The sequence below is a fragment of the Nanorana parkeri genome, unplaced genomic scaffold, assembly GCF_000935625.1.
Source record: "Nanorana parkeri isolate BGI_ZX_2015 unplaced genomic scaffold, ASM93562v1 scaffold113, whole genome shotgun sequence".
NCBI classification, from domain to species: Eukaryota; Metazoa; Chordata; class Amphibia; order Anura; family Dicroglossidae; genus Nanorana; species Nanorana parkeri.
The window spans coordinates 829,567-845,846 of record NW_017306381.1 but is presented as its reverse complement, the minus strand read 5'-3'; the positions used below and the strand labels follow the sequence as shown (position 1 = coordinate 845,846).

General features: G+C 44.0%; 1 protein-coding gene across 5 annotated transcripts in view; it reads right to left on the bottom strand.

Annotated features, from left to right (window-relative positions):
* Window positions 1-16,280, bottom strand: part of KCNIP2 (potassium voltage-gated channel interacting protein 2) — a 290,048-nt gene that overhangs the window by 53,355 nt on the left and 220,413 nt on the right. The window contains exon 1 of one of the 5 annotated variants that reach the window (XM_018553228.1): window positions 3,669-3,986. The exons of the other annotated variants lie outside the window; for them this stretch is intronic. Coding sequence (XP_018408730.1) covers window positions 3,669-3,801 — 133 coding nt within the window. The 5' untranslated portion in view covers window positions 3,802-3,986. Of the gene's footprint in view, window positions 1-3,668; window positions 3,987-16,280 lie in introns of those variants that run through there. 5 annotated transcript variants of the gene reach the window in all.

Below are 16,280 nucleotides of genomic sequence, written 5' to 3'. Positions count from 1 at the left end.
TGGAATTTTTTTTCCACCAATTTTAGGTGGTGGCCTCTAGTTTTTGTAACGGAGTTAATTTTAAATAGTTTATCGCCAATGTTGCTATCACCATTGAACATTTTGTACATGGAGATCATATCCCCCCTTAATCTCCTCACCTCCAATGCGAACATGTTTACATTTAGTAGCCTCGTCTCGTAGCTCTGGTCCTCCATACCCCTAATTAGTTTGGTTGCCCTCCGCTGGACCTTTTCCAACTCGACATCTTTTCTTAGTACTGGTGACCAGAACTGGACCGCGTACTCCAGATGAGGTCGAACCAATTATATCGCTATTAACACCCTCCCCGATGTCATTAATAAATAAGTTGAACCATGTTTTCTTGGTGTCACATGCCCACAAAAGGACTTTTGGCTAGCTAAAACACAGAGGTAGAGAGATAGTATTGCAAACAATAGACATCATTTTAAATAAAAACACGCATGTTTTTGGATACATTCTACATATGTCATTAACACCTTGGGCTTTGATGCTTGCCTGGAGTTCATACAAATGGACTATTTGCAGCAACCAATGCCGTTCAAGCCAAGCTGTCTTCCTCTTATCTCCAACTCCCTAATGTATGGATTTACGCCACATAAAAGCCAGGAGCTATGTACCATCGTATGAATTATTAAGAGCGCTGCTTTGGCTGTGTGTTAAATGTTGCACTGCACATCTGTTAATGAGTAAAATGGGTGATGGCATCATTCACTTTCAGGAACAACAAGTTGCATTTGGGAGTTGCCGAAGGACCACAAGGCATGACTCTACCAGCTGACTCATGTAAATATCATAATACAGTCTAACGTTACTCCATTGCCTTCAACACACAACTCCAGATAACATCTGCTCCTTCTAAAGTTTCACAATTTCTTCAGGGAAGGGGGGGGGCAAGATTTATCTTAAACCAAAAAGATTCAAAGATATAGAAAAAAACAAATAAGTCCTACATAAAATATATCATATCTTACTTTTGAAACCAGGCAAAAACTTAAAAACCCTTTGCTGCTAGAGCCGTGTTTATTTCCACACGTTAAATGCAATTTTAGGCCTGAAAATTACTTGAAACCCCCACCCCCAGAATTATATAGTTCCTGAAATCCGAGACCATGCAGAATAAAATAGTGGAATTTGCAATTGTTTCATTAGTGCAACTGTTTACCAAATTTTCTATTAAATTAATTTCTGTGCACATAAACACAACATAATATCCAATTTTTTGGAGAAAATATAAAACATGAAGTTACGCCGAGTAAAAAGATACCAAACCTGTCAAACTTAAAAATTGTGTGTGCCTGTGAAATGGCAAAAAAACCCCCACAGCATCCAGAATTTTAGATGAGTTTAGAGTTAACAGTGAATGATGGCCCTAGAATTATTGATCTCACTCTGGGGTGTGTTGACATACCCAAAGTGTGCTCTGAACCCGGAATGAGTAAATCCTTGACGCATCCAGGTTCATTCAATGGAGGGGAGATCAGTGGAAGTAACTTCACTATACTCTCTCCCTTCTAACAGCCCACACCCACCATGGTGTTCCCAGGTCCAAAGGGGGCAGTAGAGCCCAGGATACATGGTGGGGGGTTTGCTCGCACTGAAACACTTTGAGTATAAACAGTTGGCTTTACCCAAGTAAGCAGACAGCAGTCTCACCCAATAATTAGGGGTCAGTCCACCCAAATCTTATAATTTAGCTTTTGGTGACTTTTGGAAGGTGTCTTCTGCATCTCTTGAGGTTGAAAACATCTCTCCATACCCGCTGTACCCATATACAATCCCCCTCTGGGCTTTTTCATATCGGGGTATGTTTTTACATTCTGAAAAGAGTAGGGAAGGATTAGACCCTTTCTAGAGCATATATGTCCTCACTGGGGAGATTCCTCCCCCCTCTTCATTTTTGTCCTGACAGATAGTGAAAGCAAATGCAAAATGTTAGAGGTGTTGCCTGAAAAAGGAGGTGATAGATAACATTTACTGTTACACCAGAACCCTGGTCCAGGGACTACCTCCCAAGCTGGGAATTTCATTCATTTTACAGAGATCCCCTCTGTTGTGTCTCCAGAACAGGAAGTAAAGTCAAATCTCCCCAGTGGGTGCTAGGTTCTTAACTGTTATGTTGACCAGCTTGCTTCCATACCTTCAGAGCCAGACTTCTGGAACAGGTATGGCAATCAGGAGAGTCAGAGAACAGCCCCCCCACCCCTTCATTGAGTCAAGAAGTTACACATGACAGCCAGACAATTATTTTCAGGAGGAGAGGTCAACAACGTGAGCCTCCATATCCTCTCAGGTTTCTTTAAATTATGAGGGATGTAAAATACAGAGTGTGAACACCTAGCACGTCAAGGAGGCAGGGACAGAGCCACAGACTACGTAAGGAAGACTTTAGAAAATGAATAGTCCAAGGGTGATCTACTTAACCTAGCTCCACACAATATGGCTGAATGGGGCCAGTCCAACCAACACCGAAATATCACTTTTGGTTGGACTGGCCCCATACAGCCATATTATGTGCATACTGGGTGTGTTCACCATGGCTTCCAAGAGCTATTCTAGGGCAGGAATTGAGGGGAAAGAGGAAAACCAATGCTAATATTTGAGTCAATGCAATGAGAGGTGTATGGAGCCTTTAACTGTACTTTGCTACAGACCACACTTATGGGTAGCTCAGTACAAAAATAAATAGACCCCCCCACCATTTCAATCCTGGAAAATAAATCACTGACGCCATAATTAGACCTCAATGTGGCTTTTAGGTTTCAGCACCAGGGAGACATGTATACAGCTTTAGTGGTTTCATTTCATGTTAGGCAGAAGGTTAAATCACATCTGTCAAAGATAGCTATGGTGTAGCCCTGCCAATGAAAACACCGCAGGAATTTAAAGGGGAATTTATCAGACGTTCCGGACTGCAACTGCTTGAAGCTGAGCAGGATTTTAAAGGCTTAGCACGTCGCAGAGAACTTCAGCTCACCGATCTTTAATGCTACAACACGGGGAGTAAGAAGCTAAGTGGGCTGAATCAATAAAACTCCAAAAAAAGAAAATGAGCACAAAACTCAAGTTGCTGCCCATGTAAACACCTCAATACACTCAACAGCCTATTTCCAGTTTTTCGGTCTGACCTTTAAAACAATCAGTAAGCAGGAATCACCAGCGCTTAGACAAATGCGTGTAGTATGAACGCTCTTTATTTTCTTGTCATAAAGCCAGCGTTTCGGTGGCCACGCAGGGTCCCTTCCTCAGGGCAACATAGTGACAATCAGTATTATTATTATACAGGATTTATATAGCGCCAACAGTTTGCGCAGCGCTTTTGCGGTTCAAACGCATTTATAATGGCAGCGCACAATCAAACATCAAGTACCACCCCCCATGACGTCACAATGACATCACATCCCGCCATAACCTATGAACAAAACCTGTCATGAGAAATAATACAGGATTTGCTATTGCCGACCTGTTTTTGGAATTTTCCAACCATATTTCAACCATGGTTTCTTAAATTATAAAAATGGGGTCTTGGGGATACTGAAAGTGAATTCCATTCCCAATGTGCATTAAAGTAGCTGAATGTGCTATGAAAAGCTTCATTCACTCATCATTCAATTGCCTACGTAACCAACTCTCGGTGGTGGTCTTACCTTCCTCTGAAAAGTCGATGATTCCCAAAAAGTGCAGAAGTTTAAGAGAGCTAAAGATGAGAAGAACAATGCCCAAAGTCTGGAATCCTTCCGAGTGCCACTCCTCCTCCAAGGACATACTGGGCAGCACCATAGCCCAGAGGACGGAGGTAGGACCCTGCTGCTCTCTCTTTCACCATCTACCATCTGGAGAAGCAAAACTAGCTGGCTCCATCCCTGCAGTCAGTAACTTTACTTGCGATCCCTTCCTCCATAAGTCCAGGATTTGGTTTTACATTTCTCAGATCTGAAGGAATCTTTTTTGGGTACCAAGAGATTGGCCAAGCCAGACAAGCGGACCTTTGATGCTTGCAGTAGCACCAAGGATGGGTACTTAGGTCTACAAAAGATCTTCTCCTTCTGGTGACCACTTGAAGTTGACTCTTTCTTGGCAAATGATATCCAAGTTTCCACGCCACGTTTGTTCTCAGGTTTTTAACTCTGCCAAGCCTGGAATTTCGGCTTGCCTGAAGTTCTACCCCCCAAATTTCTGCTAATCTTGCAGTTCTTCTCCAACACAGAGACAATCCATCTTTTCTCCCATGCCAGAAGATGTAAAAGACTTAAAGGAGAAGGGGAAGCTGGTGGAGTGTATGTAGGTTGCAAGTGAGCCTGCGAAGGGAGAGCCCATGTTACCCCTCCCTCCTGTGCACACTGCCTTTGTTGCTGTCACAGATATGCAAAGCTATGACTCCCCAGCTCCCGTCTCCTCTCCTCGCAGCTCTCCCTGACGCTGTTTGCATTAGCTGATTTCGCGCTGTATCACCTAATACTTTTGACATGAACTGGCAATTATGTGAAACAATGCTCGCAATTTTACTGTTGTCTGGCACGGCGAGGCAGACCAAATTAGTACTGAAACACAACTGAGAAAGTTGAGTACTTTCGTCTAGAAAGTTTAAAAATGACATAACCCTTAGACGCACACGCCACGTGCAAATTTGTTACTGCAGCTTGATAGTCTTCATCGGGATCATTTGGGTTGCTGGAGCTTTGGGGGGTGCCAAAAATGTTCAGCCTATTTTTGGACTTCTTTGCACGCCTTTACAGCTTTTGTCTTGAACTCCAGGCAAAAAGCTCAATATACCCAGTGGTGTCCCTAGCATTTTTGCCGCCTGAGCTGGAGGTGGTGGGGGGGACGGAACGGTGGTGGCGTTGCACGCAATCCAATCAGAGCAGCGGGAGGTGGGTAGAGGAGACAGTCCCACTGTTCTATCACAGATTGTGACTACGTTAGAATGTGTGACCAGTGACGTGATCACACATTCTAATGTAATCACGCCCATTTTTTCGGTGGTGGTGCACTCACAAAGTCGGATAGAAGTGAGATTTCAGGACTGATCAGCTGTTCCAGGGCAGATCGGTTCTCCTGCACATACCATCTGCTATGCCGATCTGCCTGGGAACAGCGGAAAAAGCTTTGAATTCTACACCTTTTGCCGGTCACACATTTTTACCCCAGGAAAAAAGGGGCGTGACTACGTTAGAATGTGTGACCAGTGACCGGTCACACATTCTAACGCAGTCACAATCTGTGATAGAACACCACCAAACACAAGAATGAAGATGCCCTCTGCATCTTCCCACCCAGCTGGGCAGGACGCCAGAGAAAGCATTCCAGGTTGTTAGGAGCTGGGCGGGGAGATGTGGTGGATGCATTCGTTTTCTTACATCAGTCTATTTCCCTTCATTTTAACTTGATGATCCTGCCAGTAACACACTTCCTGACCTAGGGTGACAACGCTGCTCCTCCATAGATACAATGCATTAAGTGAGCATTGTCACCCTAGGTCAGGAAGTGCGTTACTGGCAAGATCATTAAGTGACAACGCTGCTCCTCCATAGATACAGTGCAGTAAGTGAGCATTGTCAGCCTAGAACAGCCACCCGCTCTCCACAACACACAGAGGTGATGTTCTGTAGTTCACAGATCTGAACTGGGCAGAGCTAATAACACTGTTTGAGATCATTCATGTCAGGTATCTGTATAGAGCTGACATCTACACAGCACTTTCCATACATTTCACATGAGTCCCTGCCCCAAGAAGGTCCATATTGTACACGCACACGGGGCCAACTTAGACAAGAGGCAATCAACCTTCCGGCCAATCAACCTTCCGGCAAGTGCATGAGAACATGCAAACTCCTTACAGATAGCGTCCTGACCAGGATTCAAACCAGGGACCCCAGTGATGCAAGGCAGACGTGCTAACTACTACGCCACTGAGCTACCCTGTGGCTGTAATACAGCAGAATGCACAGGAAGTTAGGAGTGCTCTGGATTCCTGGCAGGATCAACAGGTATTTCTTTCACTTACTGAACAGATATACCAAAACGCTTTAAATGTTAATTTACAGACCAAAAAGGATGCATAGTTACATAGTATTTGGGGTTGAATAAAGACAAATGTCCATCAAGTCCAACCCATATCGGTCCACGCATCATCTCATTCTTAGGGATACTGGTACCCCTGGATATTACGGTCCCTCAAGAAATTGTCCAAACGTTTCTTGAACAAACAAACTACACTCTTGGCTGAAATCACTGCCGATGGCAGTGAGTTCCAGACCTTAACCGCTCTTACTGTAAAGAACCCTCTTTGCCCCTTGTTGCTGGAATTGTTTCTCCACCAACTTTAGGTGGTGGCCTCTAGTCTTTGTAATGGAATTAATCTCAAACACTTTGTTGCCAATGTTGCTGTCACCATTGAACTTTTTTACAAACTACCGATGTTAGACTGAACGGCCTATAGTTCCCTGGTTGGCATCTAGCCCCCTTTTTGAATATTGGAACTACTGTAGCCCTCCGCCAGTCACATCAATGCAATTTAGAGAAATTCATTGTTCGGGTTTGCAGATTTTAATCGGCATGTTAATTCTTGAGCACATTCTTACCAATGTTGGATCATTTGCTGTGGCACAGACATTTTGATGGAAGTTTTGTTGTGCCATGTTGGTGCTCTTTGCTGATATGTTATGGCATAGACGTGTGATTGCATGTGTAATTATCATTCTCACCACTAGGATTATAGCTGAGCTGGAGATTTTAGGGTTAATGAGGGTTACGGTTCAGGTTTATATTTAGTTCCCATCCCTTGCTGGTCCCATTTGCATTCTTGATGCAGATAAATGCATCGGAAACTATACACATCCTATGGAGCTGTTGTTATTTTCTTTCAGAGCGCTTTTAAAGTGTCCTGCAAGCAGTATTTTTTGGTACTTGGTCTAAAATGGATAATAACCGGAAAGTGCCTACAACCACATGTAATGCTCATACAAATAACGCACAGTTCATGCTTTCACGTGCATTTTAAATCAGGAAGTACCCGCTCCCTATAAAATACACTTACAAAACACATACAACAGCTGAAAACACATCAAAAGCTCATATAAAGACTATATATGTTGTGTCATGTGAATGTGAAGCGGTCTATAGGGGTCTATAGGGGTCTATAGGGGTTAGGTTTGGTGTAGGGTTTAGGATGACATCCATGGTTGGGCTCAGGTTCTAGGTTAGTTTTAGGGGTTCGGTTGGAGCAATGAAGATTTTTCCACCATATTTCTGAACTAAGACTAAACATAGAAATTTCCCATGACATAAATCTAAGGCCTGTGTAACCTTCTGCATCCACAAGCATGAAAACGGTGAATAGGAGGGCAGTATTGTTACAGGTATTTATATAGCGCCGTCAATAGTACGCAGTGTTTTTTACATTCACATCAGCCCCTGCCCTCAAGGAGCTTACAATCTAAACACCCTATCTCATAAGCATGCATACATGGGCCAATTAACCTTCCAGCATGTCATTGGAGTGTGTGAGAAAACCCACACAAGCACAGGAAGAACATGCAAACTCCATGCAGATAGTGACCTGGTTGAAATTCAAACCAGGGACCCCCAGTGCTGCAAGGCAGAAGCGCTAACCACTGCGCCACTGTGCTGCCCCGTGCAGATTGCCCCTTCTGATGTAAAGTTTCCTTCGATGAGTTTTATTGGAGGCTCTAAAAACCTTCTTAGTATTGGTATTTTGGTTCGCAGTATGTTGGAGAGAGCAAGGAGCCTCTGTGCAGTGTGTTTGAGCATCACAAGCAGATGGGTTCCAGGACCAGCAGATTATTGAGAAAATAAACTGGGCTGGTGCAGTACAGCTATGCCAGGATAAAAGACTGGTGCCGTATCACTATGCCAGGATGGACGACTGGTGCCGTATCACTATGCCAGGATGGAAGACTGGTGCCGTATCACTATGCCAGGATAAAAGACTGGTGCAGTACATCTATGCCAGGATAAAAGACTGGTGCAGTACATCTATGCCAGGATAAAAGACTGGTGCAGTACATCTATGCCAGGATAAAAGACTGGTGCAGTACATCTATGCCAGGATAAAAGACTGGTGCAGTACATCTATGCCAGGATAAAAGACTGGTGCAGTACATCTATGCCAGGATAAAAGACTGGTGCAGTACATCTATGCCAGGATAAAAGACTGATGCAGTACAACTATGCCAGGATAAAAGACTGGTGCAGTACAACTATGCCAGGATAAAAGACTGGTGCAGTACATCTATGCCAGGATAAAAGACTGATGCAGTACATCTATGCCAGGATAAAAGACTGATGCAGTACAACTATGCCAGGATAAAAGACTGGTGCAGTACAACTATGCCAGGATAAAAGACTGGTGCAGTACATCTATGCCAGGATAAAAGACTGATGCAGTACATCTATGCCAGGATAAAAGACTGGTGCAGTACAACTATGCCAGGATAAAAGACTGGTGCAGTACATCTATGCCAGGATAAAAGACTGATGCAGTACAACTATGCCAGGATAAAAGACTGGTGCAGTACAACTATGCCAGGATAAAAGACTGATGCAGTACAACTATGCCAGGATAAAAGACTGGTGCAGTACAACTATACCAGGATAAAAGACCGGTACAGTACAACTATGCCAGGATAAAAGACCGGTGCAGTACAACTATGCCAGGATAAAAGACTGGTGCAGTACAACTATGCCAGGATAAAAGACTGGTGCAGTACAACTATGCCAGGATAAAAGACTGATGCAGTACAGCTATGCCAGGATAAAAGACTGGTGCCGTATCACTATACCAGGATGGAAGACAGGTGCAGTACAGCTATGCCAGGATAAAAGACTGGTGCAGTACAGCCATGCCGGGATGAAAGACTGGTGCAGTACAGGGAATTAAGGACAGGGACCCCCAGTGCTACAGCTATGCCAGGATGAAAGGTTGGTGCAGTACAGCCATGCCGGGATGAAAGACTGGTGCAGTACAGCTATGTCAGGATGAAAGGTTGGTGCAGTACAGCTATGCCAGGATGAAAGGTTGGTGCAGTACAGCCATGCCGGGATGAAAGACTGGTGCAGTACAGCTATGTCAGGATGACATGGGTTATGGGGGGTGATACCCCCATAACCTGGATGGTCTCACCGACATACCTACAAACAATGACCTGGTCCAACACAGATCAGACCTCCTTGCCTTGCTGCTGAACTAAGTGGGCCATACTGCAAGCAGACATTCTACGGAGGCCTTTGCTGGACAAACCATGACAGAGAGCAGCTGTGTAGAATGATAAATAATGGCTTGTCCAGCAAATTCACCGCCATGGCTGTGTATGTGACAGGTACTCTTTTACAGATGATTGCTGATTGAGATATTGATCCGGAGCAGAAGTCACCTTCTCAATATTGATGATAGATTAGGCATAAAACTGCCTGATCACAATACGTCCGGGTGCTTTAAAAGCACCTTCAGGAATAACAGAACTCGGTGCAGAAAGTTCTCTGTGCTAATATCTGTCCTCATGTCTAGGTTTTAGTTCTCGCAGACCCTGTGTGAAAGATAAACTACTGCAGTTTCCAGTACTGGACCAGGTCCAGTATCCGCCCCATCAGTACAGGCAACTGCCTCCTTCTTCTGCCTGTCGCATTACAAAGCAGGCACCTCTGCAAGAAGACTGATTTCAGTCTCCAGCTGGTATGTGTAAAACCAGCATATTGATAGGATGCAGTTAAAGTTAAACTCTAGGCCAGGCATAGGCAACCTCGGCACTCCAGCTATGTGGGAGTCATGCCTGTGGCTGTCACAGTCTTGCAATGCATCATGGGACTTGTAGCCTACAACAGCCGGAGGGCCAAGGCTCTAGGCAGATATAAAAGACAAAATTGTTCCAGCTCTGCAATCACTAATACAGCATTCATTTTTTTTAAAGCATGCAGTGTAAGAACCTGAATGTGACCCGGTATCAGCCTCTCGCGGTCCCTGGGCAGCAGGCTTCGAGCGTGAGCGGAAGGAGCAGCACAAGGATCCAATCAGTTCATGTGCTGACCAGAAGCATGCTGATAGGAGGAGAAAGCAGAGTGGCAGAGAGATGAGCTCATCACTGTGCTACTTGTCTGTCCAGTCACAGACTGGATGTGGGTTGAATAATGCCAGCCTTTAGACTGAGGACATCTAATGGCAGAACAATAGTACTGCAGGGGAAATCTCTGAATTGAAGTTGAATGTTGCAGCAAAAGCTGGTTTTGTTGTATTCATTTTTAATGGGCTGTTCATTTTTGGGGGCATAGCTTGATGAAAATGGGTAGGGCAAGGAAGGCTGTCATCCATAAAGGTCTTTGACCCGGGTGAGAATTTGTCACAAATTCCCACAGACAGGAAGTTTGATGTCTGTTTGTTGCGAGAGATGTTTTCGTGCCAATTGGATTCATTAGTAACTGATATAGGTTAGTGAATGACATCATCAAGATCGAATGACCTCCAGACTAAATAACAAAACATCACATGACTTCTCCAAGTAGCACCAGCCTCCATACTGTACGATACTTCCTTCGTAGCCCAGGAACTAAGTGGCGTCTAATTAATTTGCTTCCTTTGTCCTCCTATCATGGAAAGCATAATTCAATCAGAAATGGTATGTCATTAACCCGTCCTGCGCCGGGCGGGCGCCTGTCGCTTCAACAAGCAAGGCACTGACTTTTTTCTGTCCTTCAAGGGGTTAAATTAATGAGTTCATTGGAAGGCCATCGATCCATTATGGCTGAAAACCTAAGTGGTGAAAAGGGGTCTAATGTGAATTGCAGCTCCGAGCAGATCCGCGGCCACTGAGCTTCGCACGTTCTGCCGTTCCGAGCGTCGATTTGTCACTAGCAACCCCAGGAGGTTTCATATTGTGCGTTCAAGCCAGAAACGACAAGCAAAAGTCAGCTGGGTATTCAGCAGGATTTCCATTCCCAATATTCCGGCTATTTTTATCATGTATTCTGTTCTTTACTGAGGAGCAGACCTGCAATGTCGTTTTTTAACCCTTCTCTTCTTCCCCTTCTTTTTTCCTTCCCTTCCTTCTTTTACGTCATTTTTTTTTCTCTTTCCTTTCGTTCTTACTTTGCCTTCCCTTCCCTTTCTTCTCTTTTATAATAATTATCCTTTTCTTTCTATTATGAATATCCTTTCCCTTATTTCTTTCCCTTCTTTCATTCCTTCCCTCCCCCTCCTTCCTAGTTACCATTTGTTTTTCCTTTGCCTTCCTTCTTTCCCTCCTTTTTCCTTCTCTTTTTATTTCCATTCCCTTCTTTGTTTACCTTTCTTCTTTGCACTTTATTCCTCTTATCCTTTCCATGTTCCTGTTTTCCTTTCCTTTCCCCTTCCATCCTTCCTTTACTATCCCTTCCTTCTTTTACTTCATTTTGGGGTTTTTTTCTCTTTCCTTTCCTTCTTATGTTGTCTTTCCTTTCCTTTCTATAATAATTATAATTTCCTTTCCCTTATTTCTTTTACTTCTTTCTCTCATTCTTCTTTTCTTCCTTCATCTCCTTTCCTCCTAACTTCAATTTGTTTTTCATTTACCTTCCTTTTTTTCCTTCTTTTCTTTTTATTTCCATTCCCCTCTTTGTTTTTCTTCCCTTTCCTTCCTTCTTTCCTTTTTATTCCTCCTACCCTTTCCTGATATTTTCCCTTTCCCTGTTTTCCTTTCCATTCCCCTGCAATCCTCCCCCTGTCTTCCTTTCATTTCCCTTCCTTCTTTCACTTCCTTTTCCATCCCTTTCTTTCTCTTCCTTTTTTTCTCCATTTCTTTCACTCCCTTTTCCCTCCCTTTCTTTCACATCCCTTTCCCTCCCTTTTCTCTCCCTTTCTTTCTCTTCCCTTTCCTTTTTTCATTTTGAACTTGGGACTTTGGGTTCATGGGATTGGGAGCTGTGTTTGATATTCAGGTTTTTTTTTGTCACAGCATTGGTGGGTCCTTGACGGTGTAAAAAAACTAAATTTGTAAGTTTATGTTCGGGACGGGTTGTTGTTTCCTTTCAATATTCAACCCAAGTAAGGACAGCATTGGGGGTTATTAGAAGATTTCTTTCAGCGTCTCATCCTGTGTTATGATGGGCGGCAGTTCTATTATTAGCTTTCCTTTCTCTTCTAGAGTTGGATTGCATAGTGAATGACTCTTGGGTGAAACTGCCAAAACTCGTCCAGAATGGTGAACACAGAATGGGGACCGAGCATGCAAACTGTACAAAAGTACCTCCAGGTACTTTTGGATCTGCAAACTGCCCTCTTGTATATATTTGTTTGTGTACACTATAACTGCCCCATCACAACTACCTCACCACCTTTATTTGCTGGTTTAATGGTAATGGATTGATTATTGCGTAGATTGTAGTGCAGTGGTGTAACTCCCGTTCGCTTGGTGTAACTCCTCTTCCAGTGGCGTAGCATCGGTTCCAGTGGTGTAACTACCGTTTCAGTGGTATAAAGTCTCTTCTAGTGGCGTAATTTCTCTTCTAGTGGAGTAACTTCCGTTCCAGTGGCGTAACTCCCGTTCCAGTGGAGTAACTCCTGTTCCAGTGTTATAAAGTCTGTTCCAGTGGTGTAAGTCCTGTTGAAGCGGTGTAACTCTCGTTTCAGTGGTGTAACTCCTGTTCCAGTGGTGTAAGTCCCGTTCCAGTGGCGTAACTCCCGTTCCAGTGGCGTAACTCCTGTTCCAGTGTTATAAAGTCTGTTCCAGTGGCGTAACTCCTGTTCCAGTGGTATAAAGTCTGTTCCGGTACTGTAACTGCCCTGCAGTGGTGTAACATCTGTTCCAATTTTATTTTTTTGCTGGGTGGCTATCAGGGATGTAACTCACAGCCTGAAGCTGGTCATATATATGTGTCCAGTTTAGGGTTCTGTCCTGCTGGAAATGTGACGTTCCTGCTCTTTTTCTTCTTGTCACATTTCATTGCCATACAATCCTCCATGACTGTGTTTGTGCAAGTGCAATAAGGCGGCTACAATCACCTTAACCCTGTACACAAGAGAAGCATAAAAATCACTGTAAGAGAATACGAAACATGTGCTATGAATCAACTATACGTTGTCTTTAAATGGAGCCTGTATAGATAGAAGCTAGATAAGTCCTCTACCCCTTAGACTTTCACTTACAAAGAACAACGGGCAGCCAGAGAAGTGTTGGTACATGTGAGCTGCCTAGGTCTTGCGGGTCATAAAGAATAATGACCAGCCTGAGGCAGCTCCCCCCCACCTGGTCTCAGTTTGTGGTCCCTGCCCTGTCCCCATTACAGCTTTAAGATACAAAGAAATTGCTGAGTTCAGCAAGTAATTGTCTATTGTTTGCAAGATAGCCCACAGTCAGCCCAATGCTTTTTTTAAAAACATAGTTATCCTTTATCTGTGTATGAGGACTTTTTCATATCGGAACATTATATTACTATGGCCAAAATGGCCCTGAATAATAATCTGAGCAGCTCAACAAGAACCTGATTCAACCCACATGGACTTCCAAAACTCACAGATATAATATATATATATAACAATATACAACAAAAGGTATGTCAGTCTTTACTATACAATGCTATTAAATAAGCTACAAACGGCAATGTAATCTGATTGTGAAAATTATTGCAGGTTCAGTTCTAAGTTGTGGATCGTTTTACTTTGCCCGAGAGCCACCAAACTTTCATTTTCTAACTGTTTATCTCTACTGCGGGTTTGAATCTAATTTGTGGATTTTGCGCAGCATAGAGCAGCCTGAATGATAAATGGTGCTGGCCATGAACAAGGCAATTGTTAGGCAATTTAAACTACTTGGGATCAACTTCAAATGCGAAAATAGCTGAATGGGTCAAGGCAAGCAGCCACTGATATTTTAGATCAGTTTACAGCGGTAGATTGCCTTCATTTGTTGGGTCGTTTTGCAATTGCAAACTGGTTAAAAATGCCACGTAAATGGCCAGCATTGTGCGTCAATGATCACAGTCTTAGCAACAACCCGCTGTAAGCCAAAATTCCTGAAAGGAAGGTGTTTTTCTTGGGACACATCTCAGAAACTTCTAATCTATATAGTTTTAGGCAAAAGTTGTCATGCTGTTGGCCATTTTGCTGCCTACCGGACAGACCTTATAGATGGCCCTACAGGCAACTGAAGGTGTGCGCTCGGCAGGCTGACGCTAAGATACTGCTTCTCAATTAGCAGCTGGGCTCAAATAGAGTTGGGCTCAAATAGGATACTCACTTGTCCAGTGAATCCAGCGTCATCCTACTGTAAGCCGCTGATCCCCAACCACACTTTGGGCCATCTTCCTTTCTGATATGACCGAGACGCAGCTTTCTCTTCCTGGTTCAAGCAGCGGGCCCCCTGATGACATGCTGCCAGGTCTTCCCTTCTCCAGCCGCTCTCTGTCAGCTGATGCCTCCTGAGACACCTGATGTGGATATCCCAGGTGGCTGCTGGAGCATGTCATTATCGCCGAGGCGAGAATGGAGGGAAGGGGGCGGGGCAGACCAGAAACATGAATTAAAAAAGGTTAACAAATTCCTTCCTTTCTTTTTTGGTTGGTTCCTCTCTTTATGTGTCCTTTAAGTTCTTTTTGCCCAATTGTTTTTTTCTCCTTGGTAGACCCACATGGCTGACGCTAAGCCTAGGTCCACGCATTTTACGTGTTTTTGCTTTTAAAAATGCACATTAACACACGTTTCTCACTGCATAGAGATGTGCAGGCGTCCAATGAGAAGCAGAAACAGCCATGACCTAAGTTCCTGCTCCTGTTTTTGAGGAGAGCATTTCTCACAAGACAGTGTTGCATTGTTGAGTATGGATCCCTCTATCCGGCGTGCCGTGGCAACCGTAGACATAACTATGCTTCAAATTTGTGCACCAATGGTCCACCAGACACTCCTGCGACTGCCTGTACTCTTGTAGTTTGCATGCCTCTGATCATAGAGGCAGACCTGGGCTTGGACCAGTCTAATGAAGTCCTCAGAAGACATGTGGTTCAGTGTTGAGTCCTCCATCTTGATCCCAGTGTGCTGTGTGACAGAGGGAAGTCCTCTCTCCATGCTGTGTAAACCGCGTGGTTATCGCTAATCACACGGGATGCACCTCAAAATAGCTTTGGCATCTTTTCTCGCAAAGGGTGTTTTTTCTACGTGTGACACAACGCTAAGGTGTGAACAGTTGCCATTGACTTAAATGGAAATGTGTACGCTCAGGTGTGATCTAGGCCTTAGGGTTCCCTGCTCTTCCTGAGCAGTCAGGTGGAGGTAGGGTTCAAAAGATCCAAAGTGCCTTAGTGTAAAATAGATTTTGGAATTACATTACAACCCCCTATGTGGCTTGTTGGCTATTTAATCCGCTTCCGTTAAATAAACTGCATGCAATCGAGTTAAATTCATCATCCGTGGCTTCCTCTACACTGGCTCTATCTATGTGTATGGGTGAGAAGGTTAAAGCATTTTCTTTTTCTTTTTTTTGGACCTTTTTATAATACGATGTAATCCTTTTTGCCCCATGGCTGTCTTTTGGCAGATCTGAGTTTTAAATGGAGTAATTAAAAAAACATAAACACGCTTTATGCCAGCCAAATCCATAATGCATTACGCCATAGGAAACAGGAATCCCTGACTTGTACCTCAGTGGCTGTGCAGTACGAGGGAGAAGCTGTATCAAGGATATTCTCAGCTTGGTACCTTGATATCAACCTCTCACTGGCAGCCAGCTCATTTGACACACGTTGGGCCAGATTTAGTAAAGTATATGCATGTATGCCGTTGCATTGAGGGCACATAGAGAAGCAACTCATACCCCCATGGAAATGACTGTATACGCGCGAGGCATGTGGGCACAGACTATCTTGTATGCTTGTAGAACTTATAACAAGTTTGGTTTGGACTCTACGCTCCAGAGTCCGTAAGTACACCAGTTAAGTCATGGCGTGACGCCCACGCCAATTGCTATAATGGCCCGCATCCTGCAAAACTTCACTGTGGCTGTGTAGCATCATCATGCTGGCAATGGTGAGCGATCATTGGTGAGCGTGGCCACGTGAACACGCTGACCAAGGTGTGGCTCAGAAGGAATTCTGATTGACAAGCCTGGTCACAAGGCTGCGCTGATCAAAGACCAACAAATTGGTTGGCAGCACGCAAAAAAAATGCACCTGTAGCATTTTCAGAATCACAGCACACCCCAACATGCATTTTACCTCCATTCACTTCTACATAAGGGCAAAAGTGCTGAACCCCCCCACTAAGGCTTCCATTGCCATTGCCC